This window comes from Anas platyrhynchos, chromosome 8 (genome assembly GCF_047663525.1).
Source record: "Anas platyrhynchos isolate ZD024472 breed Pekin duck chromosome 8, IASCAAS_PekinDuck_T2T, whole genome shotgun sequence".
NCBI lineage: Eukaryota > Metazoa > Chordata > Aves > Anseriformes > Anatidae > Anas > Anas platyrhynchos.
The window spans coordinates 17,688,332-17,710,876 of record NC_092594.1 but is presented as its reverse complement, the minus strand read 5'-3'; the positions used below and the strand labels follow the sequence as shown (position 1 = coordinate 17,710,876).

Sequence of the window (22,545 nt, the reverse complement as noted above, 5' to 3'; positions counted from 1 at the left end):
CACCAAGGATGATGTTCTCCCATCTATCTTCATCCATCAAGGCGCCGCTGAAATATGCTGATGAAGCCTGTGGATGGGAGCACGGCGCGGTTAAATGGGGCGTTGCAAACGCTCCCTGTACCCCCGTGACGAGGTGCTGCTACTCACCAGCCAAATTTCGCACGGGGAGCAGCGTGGCTGCTGCCTTCTGCTGGGGGGGAGCTCTGCAGGTAAGGCGGTGGTCGTGTTGGCTCTGGGCGAGCATCAGCTGGAGGGCCAGGTCTCTGCAGGGCTCGGGAAATCCCAAAGGCTCTGCTCCCTGTTTGGCTACGGGTTTTGCCCCGTGTGCGCCATGCCAGAGCCGCAGGTTTTTGATATGGCGTTTCCCAGCTCGCAGGGTGTGGGAGCTTCTCCCCACGTCTGGGGATGAGCAGCAGCCCGCTGTCTTTTTTTTTTGGGCACAGCCACGCAGGAGATCCGAGCGCAGATGCGGGGAGGTCAGCGGAAAGCTGAGCCCGTAACCCAACCCGCCGTCCTACCCGGCCCCGCGGGCACCGGCGGCATTCTGCCGGGGTTAGGGCACTGCACGTGGTGGCTGCAGCTCGCTCAGACCCGACCGGGTGCCTGGCACCTCTCCGGGGACTCTGCTGTCCCTTGGGACACCGCTCGGGCACAGCAGGGCCGTGCTCCGTCACCTGCCTGCAGGCTTATTCAGCAGTGCAGACACTGCGAAGGCTTCCAAGCCGTGGATCTTCTCGGTCCCACCACCAAACATGCTTTGTTGGTGGCTCAGGCTTGGTGAGGGCCTTCCTCGTCCCCCGAAATAGTGGGTGACATTTGGGAATTAGGGCATAGGTTGGTCAGCTCGCTGCCAAGCTGTCCCTTCCCACCCCTCTCGGCCTCCCCCGTTCCCATTCTCCCCTCGCTGCCTCCACTCCCGATGCATTTGGGAGCATTTGGGGGAAGGAGAAGAAGAAAAAAAAAAAAAAAAAAGTTGACAAAAGAAATGAATTATGCATAAGGAATTAATTTCCTTGATGAATAGGGACTTACAAACTCAATTGCCATTCGCTTTCAAGGGATGCTTGGGGGAGTGGGGGGAGGGAATAAAAGCAGAGGCTGGAAGCAAGGGCGAGCGGCTGAGCCTGGAAGTGTTCCTGGCCTTTGAGTGGACTTCTGGAAACAGCCCGGGGTCATTTAAACCATATGACGGGTCCCCTATTCCCATCAACGTGTGGGGTTCTTCGCTGGGGTGGAAATCAGGATGGCGAAACAGCCAGCAGATCTGGCCGCGCGGCTGACAATGGGTGCCATCCTGTGCTGGGAAGAGGAGGGGAAAAAAAAAAAAGGGCCAGATGGGGATTTTGTTGGTTTAATAGCCGGGGACACCGAGGCACGTGTGTTCGTGTGCCTTGCTGAGACCAGGTTACAGGTCAGGAGCGGTGATTTGGGCTCCTGTGCTCCTTAATTCCCTTGGGTGCCTTTTTGTGTGCGGCACCCCGGGAGCAGGGCCAACAACCGGGAGTGCTACCAGTGCCGGAGTGAAGATGCTGGAGGAAAAAAAAAAAAAAAACAACAAAAAACTTCTGGAAACTTTGCACAGCCGGAAAAAATCTGCCCCCCAAAGCCAAGCAGAAAACTCCGGCTCCTGGTGGGGAGAGGGCGAGGGCAGATGAGCTCCGGTGCCGCGTGTTTTGGGGCAGCTCTCCTCTCCTGGAGGGGTGTGGGGCCGGCCAGAGGTCTGGAGGACAGGAGAAGTCTGCTCGTGAGTTGGGAAGCACCTGGCTTTGCATCCGGGGCATCGAAGGAGGTCATCCAAGCTCTCAGCTCTTGCCAAAAATTATTTATTTTCAGGGGATTACCGGAGGCGCACGTGCAGCCTGCCCCGTGGTGGGGTGAACGGGACCAGCTCCTGGGGTCTGCAGCCTGGGGACTGAAGGGGGGGCTTACAAAATACCCATACAGAGCTTGGGGTCGTGCCTGGCCCGCTGGAAGGAGGTGGCACGAGGGGTTCCTGTGCTGGCGTGGCACAGCGGGGAGGTGTCACTGCTCCGTTCCCGTCCCCTTTTTCCCCCTCCTTTCCCTTCCCCGGGCGCAGGGCGAAGGGGAGCGGCGGGCAGGGGGCTGCGGAAGCTGTCGCTTTGCATTGAGCGGCCGGGGAAAGGTCTCTACCTGCCTTATTTTGTCCCTTTTTGCTGTCAGCGCTGACAGTGCTCATGTTTATTTCATCCGGCGTGGCGGCTGTCTCGTTTCCCTATCCTCCGATGTCATTAGCGCGCCGAGAGCGGGCCCTGCAGTGCTCAGCCTAATGAATTCCGCTGTGGCTCCTCGCTCCCCACCTCGTTACCAAAGCTCAAGGTGTCAAATTAAACCCGGCCTGGGAAAGGAGAGCGAGAGCAAGGCGAAAGAGGAGGCGGGGAGGGGGGAAAAAGGGAGCAGCGGGTGCTGCAGGGGTTCTCCTGGTGCCGGGCTCTCCCTTTTTCCAGCTGGTTTCTCTGTTTAAGCCGCTCCCTGCGCAGCTGGGGGTTCTCCTTCAGGCTGGGATGTCCTAGTGGAGGTGGTGGCTTTGTCCTTGGCCCAGCTGATGGCATCCTGGCACAGTCCTGGCCACGCCGTGTGCTCCAGGGCCACCTGGAAGCATGGGTAGGTGTAAAAAAACTGGCTTAAAAATAACCTGGCTGCTGCCGTGCTCCTGGCTTTCCTCACAAGCCACAGCCTTGCAGTAGAATTAGTTCTGCCAGGTGTCTTAAGCAAAAGTTGCATCCCCCCCATCCCCAGGTCTGGCAAATTCGGCACAAGACGCAGCCCGCCACGAGAGCAGCGGCACCGTAAGCCAAAAGATGCCGTTTTGGGGCCATGTTTTGCTGTTCTGGAGCATTTCCCTCTGGGTCCACGCAGCCCCTCGTGCAGGAGGGTTTGGGGTCCCCCTGCCCTGCGGGTGCCGGGGGGGTCGCAGAGGTGGCAGGGGACCTGGAGTGACAGCAGCCTGTCCCCAGCCTCCCCCCCCCCATACATCCGTCTTGGCTCTCATTGACTTAAAATAGTTTTGTAATGTAATTATCTCCTCATGGATAGTCTTTTTCATTACGTCGGCTGCTTCAGCTGTGGCTGAGCATGTTGATGTGGGATTAGTGCCGCGGCGGAGCATGCGTGGCTGCAGCCGGCCCCCTTCGTGGGGCTGCTCCCTGCCGTGCCCCCAAATCGGGGCGAGCTGGAGGCCGTGCTGGGAGGTGCTGGGCTCTGCAGGGGATGGAGGAGCAGAGCAGCAGCCCGTGCTGCCCTGGGGACGAGGACCAGGCTTTCCAGGGTGTTTGGAAACCCTTTGCACCCTGGGTTTGGTGTCTCGGTGCTTGGGAAACTCTGGGGACCTCCAGCCCCGTCGCAGCGCCGTGGCCTCTTCCCTTGTCCTCGTCCCTGGTGGTTTTTGCAGATCTGAGCTCAATGGGTAGTGTTGGTGATCCCCTTCCTTGGGGTTTGGGGTTTGGCTGCCCCACTTCTGGCTTCCAGGGCTCGTTTTGGCAAGAGGTGAGGCCCCAGCAGAGCACTGCGTTTCTTTTTGCTTTGCCTCGTTTGCTGGGAGGAGCAGTGGGGTGAAAAGGGGGAGCAGGCGCCTGCTCCTCTGCTCTGTGACCCCGTGCTTCCCTGACCCCATGGGGAGGACCCCAACAGCGGGATGGTGGCACCCGGGTGCTGGTCCCCGACCTGGGAAGCATCTCAGGGACCCCAACCCTGCTCCTGCAGCTTCACGGGGCACAGCAGCAGATCCGGAGCGCGAGGAGGAGCCGCCAAGCCTCGGCCGGCTGCGGCAGGAGGCGAGGAGCGATTTCACGTGCCATTGGAGCTGCGAAGGGAGCCGCGGGGGGAGCCGCGGTTTAATCACCTCGGCTGGCCGCGGGCCAAGACCACCAAGGTTAAAACACCTCTGCGCTGCGAGCGATGCCAGGGGAGCCTTAATTGGCCTCATTCGTCAAGCCCTCGGCACCTCGGGGCGCGCCGGCTGCCCGCTGTCGTGGCGCTGGGGTTGGGGTCGGACAATTTGGGCAATTTGGAGGCTTTTCTGGGAAGTGGATTGAGGCTGGTGGCTCCAGGGACTGGTGCTGGGGGAAGGGAGGGTCTCCGAAATCACCTACCTGCAGGTGAGGGTGTGGGGTGGAGGGGGTTCACACCCAGCACGGGTCTGGTCCCACTTAATGGGGTCCTTCTGGAAAGGACATGGTGCCAGAGAGCCCTCTGCTGTTATGGGGAGCTGGGACATGGCCCAGTGGATTCCCTGCGCAAACCAGTGCGGACCAGTATGGCAAAGAGGCCTGAGGAGGAGTTCAGTGATGTGTGTGCTTGCTGAAGGGATCCTCTGGGGTAAAACGAGGATGGTTTCCCTGAATTGTCCTGAAAAAAGGCAGATCCTCCTCGTTATCCACGTCTCGGCACACGCGGGATCACACCGGTGGTGCAGCTGGGCTCGGAAACGTTTTCGGCTTTTTGGGTGGCCGGGGACAAGCAGGCGGCGTGCCTCAGTTTCCCCGTCCCTGCAGAGGGGCTGGCACACGGTGCTCCGGCTCGGGAGGAGCGCAGAGGAGAAGAGTTCATTGAAGCACTTGGAAGGCCTCCGACGAAAGGCACTGGAGGAGGACAGCGCCTTATTAATTGCTGCCGAGCGGATCTGTCAATCCGACGGGAGGAGCCGCTCGCTGATTCTCTGCTGTCTGCTCTGGCTGGAGGCAGATAGCGGTGGCACTGAGAGCCTCCGAAAGTGGCTGTCACTCTCTTGGAGATCGGTCCCGCGGCTCAAAGCCTCGTTTGCAGGAGCTGCGCGGCCCAGGAGTGACGGGGGAGATGGTCCCCTCCTGGTGCGGGCTGCCAGGGTGTGCTTGGGCACCCCAGCTGTCCTGGGGGAGCTCGGGGGGTTTCTGTCTCCAGCCGGGCTTTGGGGTGCTTTTGTGGCACCTAATACACGGATAACCACCAGGACTGCACCGGGATGTCCTACAGGAGCTGTCCCCTCGCCCCCAGCTCCACCCCGTGCTCTCCATGCCTCCTGCAAAGCCCTATAACATCTTCCTGGCGGCTGGATTTGGCAGTGCCAGGCTGGGCTTCCTTGCCAGTGTGGCAACAGCCCCGGCTCCCAGCTTGTTAGACTGAAAGAATGTGCCGTTTTAATTAATGATATGTAAATATCCTTGAATGGGCCGCATTTGCATATTAAGAGAGATTTGCGGAATCTGCGGAGTAATATATTTTAATTAAGGATTAATTAAAAATAATGGGAATTTCATTTCGCCTGGCAGAATCCGTTTAGATCCTAGCACACGGCTGCTTGGGAGGCTGGGCTGGAGGCGCCGCCGCCGCGGCCCGCGGCTGCCACCGGGGCGCCGGTGCCCGTCCTGCCCCCGGAGGGTCCCCAAACCTCGTGCCGAGCCGGGTGCAGGGCAGGACGGGCTGTCCCCGGCGCCACCGTGCCCGGCTGCGGGTTTTCGGGGCTGTTTTTTCGCTCTTCTTTATGGCAAAATAAGCAAATGGCTGTGAGACACGGAACACTAGTTGTGTTGGCAATTATGTTAATAGCATGCTATTAGGCTATGATTCTATATGAGCAATTGGGGAGAAGAAATGCCTTACTGAGAGAGAATGATACAACAGACGTCTGTCTTATTGATATAGCTCCAGAGGAGCTTTCTGCGTAATTACACCCGGCCACTTTTCGGAGCTGGGGGAGAGGCCGCGGCCACGGGATGGAGGGCGCACGGCCCCGCGGCTGCCGGCGAGCCTGGGATGCTTCGGGCACCCTCGGGGTGCTCCAGGAAGGGGTTTGGCACCCAGCAGCGAGTCCGGGAGGCCTGCAGGCTGTGGGGTGTGCCGATCCGGTGGCCCCATGGCCGTGCCAAACCTCGGTGGCATCCCAAGGGCTCGAAGCTCAGCGATGGAGGGCGTGGATGGGGAGCACGGAGCTCAGTGATGGAGAGCTTTAATAGGAAACCTCGCGGCTTCCTCGGCGTGTTTGGTGGGAGCTGGCCGTGCTGGGAGCCACATGGGGTGGAGGTGACACTGGGGGGTGGCAGGGAGGGGACGAGGTGGGTGGCAGGCAGGTGGGGAGCTGCTCCCTCCATCCCGCCTGCCTTTCCCCCTGCTCTAAGCTGGCTGCAGCCTGCCGAATGCAAATGGAGAAGATGCAGTTTGTGGGTAAGTGCCCGCTAATAAATAACCTCGGAGTCTTCTCCCTATCAGGCGGTGACATCCTGCATTTCTCTTCCCTGCCGCACCAGCCCAAGACGTTTAATGATGTGGTGCTCCTCCCGGGATGCGCTGCCCATGCTAAATATCTCCAGCCTCACAAAATGGTGGGAGGAGAGCCCAGCCCGGCTCCAGCACCCCGTCCAGCACCCCGTCCAGCACCTCTCCCCAAAATCTCTCCCCATGGCTCGGAGAGTGGCTCAGCACCGCGTCCCCTGCCCGCCCCGGCGGCCGTCCCCTGCCCTGGCTGGCTGGCGGTCGCTGGAGGATTTCATTAACTGGCTGAAGTAAAAAAATAATCAATTTCAGATGTTCCCAGTGTTTGTGGTAATGGGCTCTCTAACCATTCTGATTAGCCGAGTGAAATGGAATTTTTCTTTTAAATTACAGCGCGTTGACGTTAAATATAGGCAAACTTTGGCTGCGCGGGGGGGAGGGGACGGGCTTTTTACATCCATCCTCGCCCCTCGCCCTCCCTCTTCAGCACTTGCCTTATCTCGCCATCGCCCCCTCCCCAGGCGAGCTGAAATCTCCAGCGTTTCTTCCTGCAGCCCACAGGACTGGGATTTTTTTCCCTCTGCTTTGTGAAACCTTTCTGGAGGCTTCGGGTCCGGTGGGTGGCGGGGGTGTCATTTTTTTGCGGGGTCGTTCTTCCATTTTTAATTTTTCCCATAGCATTTTCGGGCTGGGAGCAGTGCTGCTGAGAGATTGGCTTCATCCCTCCTTCCTCGGCTGTATGGTTTCGCTCTGGTTTTGCCCTCTCCCTTTTTGATCCCGGGGCTGCATCGGGATTGATACCGGGAGCCGCGTGTTTGGGGTCGGGCTGCAGCCACAGCCCCCCCTGCCCCACTAACCCGCGCCTGCTCTCCCTCTCCTAAATCACCACGCTTAGCCCACGCTGGGCCTCTCCATTATTCATTTTGCTTTTCCCTTTTATTTATTTTTCATGCCTTCCTGCCCTACCTTCCTTTCTTCTCTCCCCGGGAAGGAGGCGGCTGCGCGCGGGGCTGCGCTCCGGCTGGGGGTGCGTGCGCGCAGCCGAGCCTCCTGCCTGGACTTCTCCTTTTGATAAGCTGTCATCCCCCGGCCCTGCACGGGGATTTGATCAGAGCGCTCTCTCGACCCCGTGGAAGACATTAAACACCCTCCCAGACCCTTTCCTCTGTCTCCATCCCTGAACCTTTCACTCGGCTTTAATGAGAATTTCTCCTAATTATTTCAGTGGCTGCAGCACAGGGACCGCAGTGTAGTTAGATCTTGATACCGGGACGTGACTGTTATGCTGATAAAGGCAAAAGATCAATAATTTAGGCCCTAGCGTTAATGGCAGAGCTGAGAGCTTAAGTGTCTGTATTCAGGTTTAGTCCTGAAGGTTCCTGGAGTATTAATGATTTCCAGAGGAATTCCCCCCCCTCCCTCCCCGCCTTCACCCTTTTCTTGTGCTGCCGTTGCTTTTTTTCCCGGAGTCCTGGGTCTTTTTAAAAGCCCCAATCCCTCATTTTAAAGGAAAAATAATCAAAAAAAAGAGGTTGGCTCTGTCTGACTTCAGAGATGGCAGGATTGGCCCCACCTGGGCTCATTTAGGGTGGGAAGGGGGAGCAGAAAACGGGACTAACGGCGATCCCGGCTTCTCTGTCCCTAACACCGCCGTAATCCCGTATTTTTGGGAACCTCCTGCTCTACCTTCCCTCCCCAACCCTGAGCCTGAGCCCTTCCTTGGCTGCTGGACTGCCTGGGAAGAGCTCTGAGGCCCGGGGTGGACAGGGGGAAGGTTGGGGGGGACGTTACCCAGGTTTAAGGCGACTCAGAAGCTTTTTTTCCTCCTTGGCTTTCCTTCTAGTCTCTTAGCGCTCGAGGATTCAGGAAATACTGAGCTGGTTTGAAAGGAGATGACAAATGATGAAGGGAAATTGGGGGATAAAGACTGTTATTTAGCCACTAGGAGCCCCGGCTGGGAAACACTGCTCTGTGCATTAGCTGGTTAATGGGAATTTCGCCTGGGTTATCTCCGTGCTGATTAGGGGAGGGGGCAAGGGGGCTCAGATTTCGGGGCTTTTTGGTCCCCTCGGCATCCCAGGCTGGGCAGGACCTGGCAGAGCGTTTTGTTGGGCTTTTTTTCATGGTACCAAACCAAGTCTCACCCCTCCCAATTCTCCTTGGGGTTTTGGCAGCTGAGGGGTCGCCGTGCTCCTTCCCCTACCTGCGGCCGGGCTCGGGCAGAGGCTGCAGGAGCTCGGGAAGCAGTCCTGCGGCCTCACCATCCAGCTGGCTTCCCCCGTTCAGCTTGTGTTGGCAGGGCCAGCCGGAGCATAAATTAGTTTCAACTTATTGCAGCCACCGAAGTGTCCAAATGGAGCGAGGACATGCGGGGAGAACATCTGCCCGGTGCAGGAGCACTCATTCGCTGGCTTCACGCGCTGCTATTTGGGGTTGGGAGCGAAGAACCTATAAAAGTAGGGTTTTTTTTTCAAAGAAGAGCAAGTTGTTTAATGTTTCTGTCCATTTTTACAGAAATGCATGTGCCCGTGGTGATATGTGAGCGTGTGTGGGTACAGAGGGGTGCTGGTGGCCTGGGGGATGCAGGGTCTGTTTTGGGGGACTGCTCCGGAGAGGGAAGGAGCCCCACGGCTGCATTTCTTTTTCATGGGATTTTTCCAACCATTTCCTCGGTTATTGGGAAAAAAAGGAGACAGGCCTTGCTGGAGGAAACCTGAGCATCGCCTTCAAGGTCACGTCGGGTTCTCGTCGGTGGTGAGCTCGGGGAAGGTTCCCAAAGCCCTGCCGAGGGTTGTTGGGTAGCCCTGGGGAGCAGGTATTGGTGTTATTGGGGAGCCCGAGCTGAATGGTGCGTGCCGTCGGGGGAGCGGTAAGAGCCACTGACAAAAGAAGCCAAGGGAAGAGGAGTGGGAACGCACACAAACCCTAAAAATCCCAACGTGACGCCTGAATAATCGCCCGTTTGTCTGGGGAAAGAGATTAATCCAGGCAGGGCTCAGTTTAACAGGATTATTGGACGTGGGAGGGGGGGCAGTGGGAGGGAACACCCTGGCACTTCCCACCCGGCTCCAGGCCATGGGGTTGTCTTCTCCAGTGGCCCCAAGAGGGCTGGGAAGCTTTTGGGGTCAGGGGAACTTGGCTGGGCATCAGTGGGATAACTGCAGTGGGACGCCTTCATTTTCAGGGCACTGATAGGGGTGTGTACAGGATGGACGTGGAGGTGTAGCTGGCGGGGTGGCTTTGAACCAAACCACCCAAAAATACGCTTTTTGGTGGAGAAGACCTCGAGGAGGCTGGCTCAGCATTGAGTGGGGTGCTCCAGAAGCAGCTGATGCTGGCAAAAGCCTCTCCTCGGGGTCATGCCCACCTTATTGGGGACACGGCAGCTTCTGTCCTTCGGTGCTCGGCTGCCTGGTGGCTCTGATCCTGGCAGCTCCCCCGGTGTAAGCTATTTTCTAGGCATTAATGTGTGGTTTTTTTCTTCTTCTTAAAGAGGCTTTTTGCTCTCAAAACCAAGCCGGCACGTAGACGGGGAGAGAGAAGAGAGACAGCGGCGCTGCCTCGACAGCGTTCCCACAAAGCGGATCACACAAAGTAGAGCGAGAGGAGCAATGTTGTTGTGGTGTGCGGAGGGGTAGCGGTGTGTGTCTGCGTGCCTTTGTGCGTGCTTGGTGACAAAAAGCAAGCGCCACGGCTCCGCAGTGCTCCCAGAGAGCTGTCGCTGCGCTCTCAGATCCCCTCGCCTCTTTCAAGTCTGCCTGGCGCGCGTCTCCTGGCGCGGTCGGCGAGCGGAAAGGGAGGCAGGAGAACGTAAGCAGGAGGGGAAAAAGGGGGCAGTAAAAAAAAAAACACAACATTTTGTTCCAAAGGTCCCAACGTGTGCGTGCTCGCTGCGCTGTGCTCCACGAGGATGCGGCCACCCTGAGCCACCTCCTGCGGGAGGCCCCCTTCACCCTTTGGGCGGCGATGGGTGCCTTCAGGGAGGGGTGAGAAGCAAAGCCCTGGGCCTGCACATAAGCATGTCGCTCTTTGGTGAAGGCATCGTTTTCTTGGTTTGCTTTTTCCGTGTGTTTAACCCACGGATTATTTGTACAAAGCCTTTCGTCAAACGGCGTTGCCTCCTGTGCACGTGTGAGAGCACTAAAAGTGAGGTTGCCTTTCCAGCCGCTCCTTCCCCAATCCGTGCTGCTCTGCAGGACCCCAAACCCTTTCCTTGGACTGATTTCTTCTCCATTTTCCCCCTCGCTCCTCGGCGTGCTTGCTGCCAGCCCCATTTGCTCAGCGCTGTGTGCGAGGAGCCAAGAACCAGCGACGGGGAGAAGACGCAGCCACCGCCGCCCCTGGCTGATTGCTCCCTTGCTGTATTTCTCTCGGGGATGCTCCAGGGCTTTTCTCTGGGGGTTTTCTCCCATAAATATAACCTGGGCATCTCCGAAACCCCGCGGAAGAGTGCAGGATGTAGGTGAGAGAAGCTGCCCAGCAGCTGGAGCTGGCTGCGGGTGGTGCCCAGCAGAGGGTTTGGTTTGGGAGATGCGCGCTGGCAGTGGGTGCTGCTCGGAAAATCTGCTCTCACGTCTCGGGGCTCGGCCAGGCTGCTTTCGAAGCAGTGTCTGGCTTTTGTTACCGGACTGAGGACCCCTGTCTTTAAGAGGCTGCTCTGCAGCCCCCCTCTGGGAGAAGCTCTGCTGTTTTTCTCATCTGCTGGGGATACAGAGGTGGAGGATGCAAGTGGAGGGCTCTGCGCAGCCCCAGCGTCCTGCTGCCTTTTCTCAGAAGGAGCCTGGGAGGACCTGCGAGCAGCCAAAATGCCTCAGGCAGAAAATTTCACCTGTCCCATTGTCTCATCCTCAGCAGTGGCCAAAGAGGCATGCCCTGGGGAAGAGTCATGAAAAAAATAAGGTGGCAACGTTATGGATGGTGTCTGTATTGAACAGGATCCTGGGATCCATGAATTTGCCCTTGTGGAGGTTTGGCACCCAGAGCAGCCGGTGGCGAGGAGTTCCTGCAGCTTGAGGGCAGGTTTTGGAGCTGCAAATATTCCCTGGAGCCTGTTCCCCAGGGAGATTCCCACCTGGAGACTGGGAGCGTGGATACCTCAGTGGGTAGGAGCCTTTTGGGGATGATGCGTGGGGTGGCCGAGGCCTGCACCCCGACGCAAGCAGCCAGCTTGGAGCCTCCTCTTCATTTTAAAGCAATTTCAGTCCATCCCTCTTCCACGGGGATGACCTTTCCCAGGCGATCATCCATCCCACGGCTGCTGGCACCTCTCGTGGTGGGCAGGAGGGGTGCCCGCAGCCCCCCGCCACCGCGCCGAGCCGGGGGATGAGTGATGGGGGCTCCACAAGGTGTTTAAACACCGGGATTGAAATTAATGTCCCCTCATTGCCGGCGAGGCTGCCAATACATTACAGCGAGCACCTTCCCAAAGTGAAATGGATGTTTGTTTACCCTCATGAAATATACATCAAAACATGTTGGTGGGAGAGGCCCCTAATGAGGGAAAGGGCCGGCTCGCCATTAATTCCCGGCTGGGAGCGGACACCGCTCCCTTGCTGTTCCTCTCCTCTTCCCTTTCGTCCCCGGGCTTTTCTTTTTGAAGCCCAACCTGTCCGCAGCTGTGCATCCCAAAGCATTAATACAGCTTTAATGAAAACTCTGGTTGATCTGTCCAAAGATATTGATGAGTGCTCCTCAATCGTATTAATCTTCTCGGTGCGGGAGGAAATGAAGGCGGTGAGTGAGAGCGCGCGGGGCCAGCCGGGGTGCTCGGGGGGCTCGCGGGGCCAGCGGGAGCGCGGGGACGGCCACCGAGCCCGGGGACCTCGGGTTCATTTCCCGATGCTCAGCCCCTTTCTGAAGCTGGAAACAAAAGCGACCGCCTCGGCTGGACGGCGCGGTGAGATTGCAGGCCGGTATTTAACATTCCAATCATTAAGTTTCTGCCAATAAATCCATTACTGTTAATTATATTGAAGGGGCTAACGATCCGTCGACAATATCCCGCCATTGATTTCCATTCGCGTCGAATCAGCTCCTCGCCTCGCAGCCCTGCAGGGGCGCGTGCGTGCGCCTTTGGGGTTGTTTTTTTTTTTTTTTTTTTTTTTTTTTCCCCTTCCTCTCCTTTCCCTTCCCTTCCCTTCCCTTCCCTTGCAGCATCCGCAGCAATGCAGCGCCGCCGCTCTCCCTGGCGATCGCGCTCCCTCCCCGCGCGCCGAGCGCTCCTCGCTAGGCACAAGCGGCGTTTCTTTATGGCTTATGGCAAACTGCCTTGATTACTTCTACTGTTGTACCCATTATGCGAATTAAATATGTATTCAGTTGCATGCTGCTTGCGTTGTTATTGCAGGGTGACATATGGTAGTGACTCAATTAGAATGAAACTAGCATTAGATAACCCTTCTGATTACACGCAGCCCAGCCCGCGCCTCAGCCTGCCGCCGCGCTGCCACAGCCCTGCCACCGGCACGCCACGGGTGGCACCGGCCACCGCCAGCTCCAGAGGTGGGCTGCGGGTGGGAGCAGCTCCTCTGCATCCCCTCAGCTGGGTTGGGCTTTTTTTGGAGCCCACAGGTGCCCCGGCACCATGGTTCCCCGGCCAGGGTTTGGGGATGTCCCCAAAAAGGGCTCCGGCTCCGTTTGTCACACGGCTGCATCAGGCTGGGAAATGGTTTTTGTAACGGAGAGGGATCCAGGGGTTGGTGTTTCTTCTTTTCTGCCCCCTCGTCCTCCTATACAGCGTGCACCAGGTGAGAAACGTCCTGAAAACAGAAGGGTTTTGCCTCTAGGGTGGCTCGGGGCTGGGAGAGGAGATGGGTGGCTTTGTCACTGCTGCCCTCTGGTGCACGCAGCAGCCGGCTCCCCGGGGAGCCCCGCAGCTCCGGCTCAGAGCCTGGGGTGCTGGGGGATGCTTGCTAAAGCTGGAAGGCTTTTGGCTTCCTCAGTTGCCTTCTGTCCTGTGAAAATCATCCTGAAGCTCGTGCTTCTTGCAGGTAGAAAATAAGCGTTTCCCTGTCCCGCACACATCTCTGCTTCCCTCGTTTCTGGGCTCTGCCGTGTGCCTTGGCAGCGGCTGTGCGCCCGCTCCTGGCGTTTGGAAGCAGCAAAAACCCGGGAGGTTTGGCTCTTCCAGCTGCACCCAAACTTTCTGTCCTTTATCCACGCACGTCTCGTCTGCGTGGGGTTTGGAGCCTGGGCCCAAAAGGTCCCGAAGGCTGGCACGCAGAGTTTTGGCTGTGTTTTTACCCCGACCAGCCCTCGATGTGCCTGTCGGAAGAGGCCTGAGGGACTGCTCTTCCCTTAGGGCTGCTCGAGGTCTTTCCGTTCACCAGAGCGCACAAAGCTGGTGGCGAGCCCTCCCCGCAGCCCCCCGACCTTTTCTGTTGGAGTTTTGGGGCTTGTTTGCCGGCAGCCCCCGATGCACAAGCGAAGGGGAAATGGCTGAATCCCCTCAACACGAGGTGGTCCCAGCAGCAAACCCCCAGCCTGCGAATTGTTTGCAAACGTTTCTCCTCCGGGGCTGCTCGCTGGTTGCGCGCCGCGAGCAGCAGCCGCCGTCACGGGGCCCGGCTCCTCCGCTCGCATTGGGCAGAGGGGGGTTTTTAAACCCAAATAATGGCTGCGATCAAAGAGCAAATAACACGCCTGCCAGTGACGGGGCTCAGCTAAATACAAACCTCATCCGCGTACCTATATAGCTATTGAGGGGCAGTTGTGAAGAGAAAATAACACGGCTCGATAAAAACACGCTTGGAAGGTGGTGTTTGTTTTTTTTTTTTTTCGTATCAAAGCCGGGAGTTGGGTTTGTGGCTCTGGTTTCTCCTTAATTCTTTGTGTTCCTGCAGCGTGCTCTGTAAGCGTGCCTGGAGAGGTGTGTGTCTGCGCGCACGCGGGCCCGCATGCACATTATGCTGTCAGCCCTCTGTGGGAAGCTTTATTCTTGCCTTTGCAAGTGGGAAGTTTCTTTTTCCCGAGGAATAAAGGCCCTTCCCAGAGGAGAACCGCGAGCCCCGTGGCAAAAATAGCTGCTTCTGGAGTCCTAATCCTTTATCCCATTCCAGCCGAGAGCCCAAATCCCATTAGCTTCCTTCCTGGCTTGTTTGCTGAGAGCCTCCCAAGGCTCCGTAACAAAGCCGGGCTCTCCCCAGGCACCTGCCTCTCGCACGCCGCCTCCAAACGCGGGCAGGATCCTGCGAGCATACCCAGCCCGTGCCGCCTGCCCTGGGTGGCATCGTGTCCCCGTCCCAAACTGCTGCTTATTTCCCCAACTCGACCCTTTCCTGGTGGTTTCCATCCCGTGTCGGCGCTCGTGGGGGCCGTCGGAGCAGGATCCGTCCCTGTGGTGCTTGCCTTGCTCTCGCTCGCCTTGCTTTCGGCTGGAGAGGCGTCAGCTCATGCGGATGACTGACAGCAGCCAGCGCCAGGCCTTGGCAGGTATGTCAACAAAGGAGGGAACCGCTTTCTGCTCTTCCTTTGCTCCTTTTTTTTTTTTTGAAGGCAGCTTTCCAAGCACGCATGTGGGAGGCGCCAGCGCAGCCCCGTGCCCGCCGGGTCGCAGCAGGGTCTCGGCGTCGCTGCAGGTGCCTTGGGGGCAGCCCCATACGATGGTGGCCCCATTCCCATTTCCTCGACCCCAATTAATGTCCCAGAGCCTGGGATGATGGAAATGGGGTGCACTGAGCTGCCAGAGCTCGGCCGCTTGGTGCAAAGGAAGGGGATAAACAGGAGGCTGCGGGGATGGTGCCAACATGGTGCCTGCTCCCCACCAGCCCATCACGTTTTTTGGGGTTCCCCAGCCCTTTTAATTTCTCTGCATCCCCCACGTTTCCTCCCTGCCTGTCTCTCCACGCCGCCTGACGAGCAGAGCCCCCAGGTCTGCAGGGCTGTCAAGGGCTGTGTCTGCCTGATTGATTGGAAAAGTTCTTGTGGCGTGTGTTTGCTCTTTTTTTTTTTTTTTCCCCGTGAAAAGCACCACCTGAGCAGGTCTCCGCTTCGCTCTTGCGGAAGGAAGGCGAGCTTTCAGCCCACAGCTTCAACACCAGCATAACCCTGGTGGGGAAACCAGCGTAACCCTATCAGGGAAACCAAAAATATTGCCCAAAGTGAAGCTTTTCTGCTCGCTGGGTGTCGGCACAGGGCGCTCAGCGGGACGCAGCCACCGTCCCAGCCCGCCGGGGAGGCTCTCCGGGGATGCTTTTGGCTCCGGGGAGTCTCCTGGAAGTGAAAGGAGAGGGAAAGGAACGGGAGGCTGCTAAGCCGTGAGCAGCAGCGGATTATTTCAGCGGATTAGTGACTCCTGAGCCTCGTGTGGAGAGCTGGGACGGGGCTGGAGCAGGGACCTCGCTCCCAGCAGCAGGACAGGACCAGCTCCCTGCACCTTGCGCTCCCCGCTTCGCTCTGGTGCCCACAGCCCCCTCCCCGAGCCGGCCAGGATGCCACCAACCTCCTGGGCTGGGCGAAGGAGGCCACGATGCCATGAAAGGGCCCCGCTGGAGGCTCCTTGCCGCAGCCTCCCCTCTCCCATGGCCGTGCCGAACAAAGGCTCCCCCGGGCACTGCGTCGCCGGCACTGAAAGAGCGGGGTCAGCGGGGGCGGAGGGCTGGGGGGCAGCAGGGCCCCCTCTTTGTCAGGCCGTGCACATCTCCCCCTGTCCCTCCGGCGTGCGTCGGGGAGGAAATTCCCTCCTTCCCTCCCCGCTTTCTCTGCACGTTGCCGGCGTGCACTTTTTTTTCCCCCCCCTTTCTCTCTCTTTTTTTTTTTTTCTTGCTTTCCCCTTTCTCTAAAGAATATTAGGAAAAAAATAAAATAAAATAAACCCCCAGCAGAAAGCAAGCTGTGATACTGTCGGGCCTGGCGTTGATGTTATTTATTTTCCTCAGTTGCTGCTCTGGAAGCCCGGAGTTGACAGAGCGGTTTTGTAGAATAGAAACATTATAGACTGTTACTGTCAGAGTGTTAAATGTGATGGATAGAGAAATACAGGAGAGGGAGGGGACTTTATACTAGCCATGTCTGCCAGCGAGGGTGCTCATGGGAGAATAAACCATCCGCATATAAGAAATGAATGAGGTAATGTGGCGGGAGGTAATGGACTCGTGCAACACGCCGGAGCAGGGATGCGCGGTGCTGCCCGGCCTTAACCCTCGCTGCTCCGGCCGGTGCCGGGGGGCACGAGCCCCCCGCAGCTGGGCCAGGAGGTGCCCACCCCGGTGTGGGGCTGGTGGTGTTCCCTGTGATGGGAGCCCGAGCCGTTTTCCTCCGTGGTTCCCCCGTGGAAAGCCCCTTTTTGTCCCCGGGAGCTGCTTCCTGGAGCGGCTGGGGTTTCGCAGAGGGAAACGCCTGCGGGTTCCTTATCTCCAGGGGTTTTGCTGCCTTTTCAGCCTGCTGGAAACCCGCTGGGCTTGTCGGGGTCCAAAAGGGTCCAAAAGCCATCCCCTGGTGGCTGCGGTGCTCAGCTTGCCTTTTGGCACCGCTTGTCGTGCCCGGAGGGGCAGGACGAGGTCCTGTCCGTGGGCAGAAGCCGTGCTGGTGGCCAGCCCTCTGCTTCTCGCCCAGGGCAGGCAGGCTGCCTGCGTCTCTGCACTCCTCTGCTTCACGTAAATGGCTTTTCCCGGCGTCCACGTAGCGATCAAATTGCATTTTGAAGGCTAATGAGCGCTCGGCGCTCGTTTCAGTCTCTCCTCATTACCGAGTCTCTCCATAGCTCGGGTTGTTTTTATGGCCTGAGCCGTTTGTGCCGCAGCTTCCTCGCCTTCGAGGGGGCTGCGAGGAGCCTGGGCGCTGCCCCTCGCCGCGGGACGCTGCTCCCCGCGCCGCCTGCCCCTCGCCTTCACGCTCTGCTGGGTGGCCGGCAAAGTTTGTCGTGGCCAGCGTGTGTGAGTAACGAAATTACCTCCCTGTGCGTTTTCCCCTCGCTGACTTTTACCTCCCGCCTTCTCTCCGACTCGCGGCGCTTCGCTTGCCCATCCTTGGAGGAGATGGGACCATGCTCGTGTTCTCCTCCGCCTTGCTGCTGCTCCTCTTCTCCCGGCCACAAGCACGAGGAACGAGTTGCCTAAATGCTAACAAAGCTCCCGAGTTGAAAGCACGGACTGTTTTTACTCCCTTCCATCGTTTTTCCCAACCCTTAGCCCTGGCTTTTGCTGGGCGAGGACTGAAATTGGTGCTTTGTGAGTAACGGGTGGAAGCTTGGGGGAATCCAAGTAACGTCAGCGGCACTCGGTGCCCGCTGCTGTTGGGTGCGCGGCAATTGTAATAGATTAGCGAGGCATGGTTTTCTCCTTCTCACAGGCACCGCTAGTTAATCTCTGTGGTATCGTGTCCATCTCGATGCTTTATCCTGCCTATTTATCATCCGAGCTGGTACTGAAGTGCGACTCACAAGTCTGTGAATCGGTGGCTCATCTCACTCCATTTTTTAAAAATAGGGTATGACACTTTGTGTCCTCTGGTGTAATGAGAGATTGAGCCGCTAATGAAAATATGCAATCATTTTATTTCTGAGTCCCTGCAGAACTCTTAGACAGGTATTATCTGGTCCTGGTGACTCCTCATTTTTCATTTTCCCAATGTGTTTTAACATCACTTCTTCTGACATCTCAATCCGGGCTTGAGCCTCGTCTTTGCCACCTGCGGGACCCCCCCGGTTGGGGACTGCGCCGTGTCTTTGTGGAAGGCTGAGAACTGGGATCCCCTTGCCTGCAGCCTTGCACTGGGACCATCGTTAGGTTGTGAAATGAATGAGTTCAAGGCATTTCCATGTCCCTACCTGCTGCTCCTTAAAGAGTTGGGTCAGATTTCTTGGGGATTGAGCACGAATCCCCAAAATGTTCCTCTCCAGGAGGTGTCTGGGTGCTCTGGCTCCAGCGGTTGAGCCGCGGGATGCTGCTGCTGGACCTGCCCTCTGCTTCAGACAGTGGTGGAGAGGCAGGAGGAGCCACCCTTCATCCCAAATCTGGTTTTAAGGGAATAGCACTGGGTCAGTGCCACCATACCGGGTGGCTGTTGGCCCCAGGGTGCCACCTTGGGTGCCCAGGGCCAGCGCTGGTGCCGGGGGAGCTGCGGGGATGGTGGCAGCCGCTGTGCGTAGCGTGCAGTCGGACAGTCAATCAAAGGGCTTTTCTTGTCCCTCGTGCCCCTGCCACGTTGCGAAGCAGTTGGGAAATCCCTTTTTTGTTAGGGGTCCTCACATCTTCCCGTTCCTCAATTACACTGGAGCCAGTGGAGAGGAAATGAAGGAAGCAAGAGAAATAACCCCTTGGTTGTTACCGTGCGCTTCGCTTTCTTCCCGAGGAGGAAGGCTGCTCTCCAAATCGGCTCGATTTGGTAAAATGCTTCCAATGCAGCATGTCACAGATAATTTATTCCCGGTTGCTGTAATCTGAAGAAAAACAGATAGAAGGACCTCTAGTCACACGCGCGCACACACACAAAAAGTTAAGTATTCTTGCTTTCGCTGACAGTACAAAGGTGTCATATACGAGAAGGATTGACACAGACCAAAGGGTCTTGTGGGAAATATGATAATAACTATAAAGAAGACAGATTATTCCCCAGTTGCCAACATTCAAACCTTTTTACAGTCAGTTCAAACATATAAAACTTTATTGCTGTAGCAGAAAGGGGAACAATTTCTGGTTGCACAGCTTTCCCAGGGCTGGGTTTATACTGTCTGTGTTATTGCTCTATAGTGGCATTTTAAAGTTTATTGAACAAGACTTTTACAATTGAAGGAAGTATATAAAACTGTAAATTTATTAGATTTTTCAGGATAAGTGCCCTTTCTAGTTGTGCTCAAGAATTCGGAGCTACGAGAAACTGCTAGTTACAAGACTTATTAATATTAAAGACTGAGAGAGCGCACATTTTATACCTTAACTGATCTAAAAAATAATATTATGATATTACTGAAAATCTGAGCTGTCACGGAGCAGGGTGCACGGAGTGTTTGTACGGTTTGCCTCTGCATAAATATTCCCCAGGCTGTGCAGATCCGGGTGTAGGTGCGTGCCTGCGTGCCTTGGGGTGTACACACACGTGCTGTATGAGGGTTTGTGCACGTGCCATATATAAACAACCGAGGGGGTGTGTATGTTGGAGCATGTAGAGAGAGATGGAAATCTCTGTGTTTCTGTGCGCTGTTTTGGTTTTGTACCCGGTGGTTTCCTACATTAGGCAGTGCCTTCCCGGGTGGGGTCTGGGTGCAGTGTGAGGCTTTTAGGTGGCGTGGAAATAGGATTAATTAACGGGACGCCTGTGCGGGTCTGAGGGTTGTACCGTGGCTGGTTGTGTGTGGTGGTGGTGGGCACCTCTGTTTGGCTTGCGTGTGGAGATCTGCAGCGTGTGAGTTACAGGATTTAAGCCTCATTCCCCTGATCCTTTGTGCCTAAAACCGGTGTTGGGGTGCTATTTGAGGGGCTGGCCATGCCCTGATCCACTGTCTGTTGTTCCTTAGGGCTGCAGCCGAGTAACAGGAACACTAAATGTGAGGGGACTGATCTGCACATTCGCTCGGGGCGCTGTGACACCCCACAGCCAGCCCTCGGAGGCTTCGTCCTGCCTGCAGGCCTCTGCTGTGAGGCTGGATGTCCAGCTTCGGGATGATTCCGCCTCAATATGTGACTGGGATTAAAATAAACCCCAAATCTGTGTCTTCTGCCTGTGTTAGCCAGTGTCAGCAGAGCGGCTGTGGGGACGCTGACCCCGTGTGTGTCGTGGGGTGGCCTCAGGGCCTTGCCAAGTGGCCGCCGGGCCTCCTTCGCGGCAGGGCCCGGCCACCGCCTTCCGCCCCCGTCCTCTGGTTGCCTGACATCCTGTTACTGCGCTAGCCTTTTTAATTAGGCTTTCTATTAGATTTAGCTGGGTTTTAGCTGGGGAGACATCATCTCCCTGTAATTGCGGGATCTGCACGCGCGCCTTGAGGAGGAGGAGGAGGAATGCGAATGAGGAGCGGTGACGCTCGGCACGAACCCGCGCGACGTGCCCCTGGCCACCTCCTCGCCGGGAAGCAGAGCAGGACAAGGAGCAGTGGGAATCACCACCATGATATGGCCAGCCCCATAAACACCCTTCACCTCCTCGGGACTGGGGGCTGAACCCCCAAGCGGGAGGAGAGCTTTCCTCCACCACTCCGAATGTGCCAGGCCCGCGCCGCCGAGCAAGGGCGCTTCTTCGGCTTGGGCACCCGCGATGGCAACTCGAAAAGGATCCTTCAGGGGCCAAAAAGGAGTAAGCAGGAGCCCCGTGAAACGGCGGCGAATGCAAGGAAGTCAATAAGGCCTGAATCTTTTATGAGACCTTGGGTATTCCGAGCACAGCTCCGCTGGCACCGAGATCGGAATACAGATGATGTGGGAAGGCGTCTGTGACTGGAGCCTTGGTCCTGGGTCTTCCCGAGGTTTTTTAACTCGCCTCCCCGTGCTGACATTTTGCCGTCAGGTTCGGGGGGTTTCCCTCTTTTTCCCTGCTTTCCCCCCTGCGAGGAATCAGGGGTGATTTCTCCCAGCTGGGGCTGGCTGGGGAGGAAGGTTAGTGCAGCTAATGGGGCTAAGAGCCTGATCCCCGCGCATTGTTACTGACAGCAGCATCAGGAGCACGGCGTGCAGCGAGGCGAGAGAAAAGGAAAGCCCTCGGATCCCTTGTAATCCTGCACTGCGCAGCGCCACGGCGCCGGGATTGCAAGGGTTCTGGCTGAATTCATTTTGGGTTTGGAGAGAAAAGGAGAAGGGATGAAAATCAGGAGCGTAGGGAGGGAAAAAAAATATAATAATAATAAAAAAAAAGACCCCTGCACTGAGATGAATTTATGCCTAAGCTTGTCTTGGGAATGCAAATGTGTTTAAGGCTCTCTGAGCTAAACCACCCCTTTTGGGAAGAGGGAGGGAGGAAAGGGGAAAGGAAAAAAAAAAAAAAGAAGTATGACACAGAAAGGACACTGGGAGAATGTGAAATGAGGGCTTGGCGCCCCTCCTCCCGCACCCTGCCTGCTGCCGAACTGGCACTCGGGCCAGGAGCGAGGCGGTGGCTTGATGGGGACAGGGATGGGGACCACGGGGCACCCCGGCATGTGGTGTGCAGGGGGGACCGGTGGGAGAGTCCACGGGCAGCACCAGTGCTCCTGTGGCCGTGCGTGATCCACTGGGATCTCCTGTGGCCGTGTCGGGTGCCTACCCCACACCGTTTGCAGTCAGGGACTGGGGAGGAGGCACCCCTGTGCCCCGATGTCCCTGTTCTCCTGGCCTGTGGGGCACAAACCGTTGTGCACCGAGCTGCCATCGCATGGTTTTGTCTTCTGGGTCAAGGATGAAGCTCTCCCAGTGCTCTTGGCTGCTGCCAAGGCTGATGGAGAAGAGGGGAGCGAGCAGAAGGGGTGGCTGAGCTGCAGACAGTCCCAGCTCTGGCACCCAGGGCTCGGTGTGGGTGCCTCCCCGTGCCCCAGCCTACATCCTACGCGGACGTCAGGCGTGACGTGGCCACACTCGTGCCACCGCTGCCCTGTGCCCATTTTCCACCCCCGGAGATAAGCTGGGTGCTGCGTGCCCGCTCCCGTCCTGCTCGGTGGCATCCGTGCTCGCCGGGGGGGCTGCAAAGCCTCGGGAAGGGGCACGCAGCTCCCCACGTACCCTCTTGGCACCGTGGTGACCCCCAGCGGGACCCCGACCTCAGCCAGATCCGGAGAGAAAAGGGAAACGGGGGAGAGGAGGAAACGTGCGGCCAGCAGGAGGGAGGGGGGCTGCAGGAGAAGAGGCGAACCCACTGCCAATTGGGCAGTTGTGCCTGTTGTCTGGAGGCTGCTGCTAACCACTCGTTACAATTAAAATGAAGTGTCCGTCAGCGGCTATCTTCGCTGTGTGGCCCATATGTTTCTGAGCTGATACTGTCCGGATTATTCTGTTTGGGAGAACGATAACGGCTGTTTATAACCTTGGCAAAGACTGAGCCCTAATCAGGCTGGAGCACATTTTCACTGACTGGCTGATAACGGGCTGTTAGCTGCCTTATCGCTGGGGAGAGATAGGCCAAAATAAGCAGATCTGTGAGCACAGGAGCCCAACCAAGAGGCACATACTCTGGCCTGGCCTTTATTTTTAGATGCTGCTTTTCTTTTTTCCTCCTTTTTTTTTTTTTCCTGGCTGATTTCAGAGAGAAGGGGGGATTATTTCAGCGAAAGGGGAGGTTTTGTTCGCATCAGTGAATGGGGTGGCAAGAAAGGCACACAAAAATAACTCCAGGTGTCGTGTTGCTTCCCGTGTGCCCGCTGCTTGGCCTGTGAATTGCTCCCTGGGCTCCTGCAGTGCCCTGGGGTACACGTGGGCACCTCCGTCTTTGGGGGAAAAAGAGAGAAGT

General features: G+C 57.3%; 1 protein-coding gene across 4 annotated transcripts in view; it reads left to right on the top strand.

The window, feature by feature from the left end:
• The window catches only part of PBX1 (PBX homeobox 1), a 110,656-nt gene that overhangs the window by 39,408 nt on the left and 48,703 nt on the right, over positions 1 to 22,545 (top strand). The window contains exon 1 of one of the 4 annotated variants that reach the window (XM_072042133.1): positions 80 to 209. The exons of the other annotated variants lie outside the window; for them this stretch is intronic. Coding sequence (XP_071898234.1) covers positions 95 to 209 — 115 coding nt within the window. The 5' untranslated portion in view covers positions 80 to 94. Of the gene's footprint in view, positions 1 to 79; positions 210 to 22,545 lie in introns of those variants that run through there. 4 annotated transcript variants of the gene reach the window in all.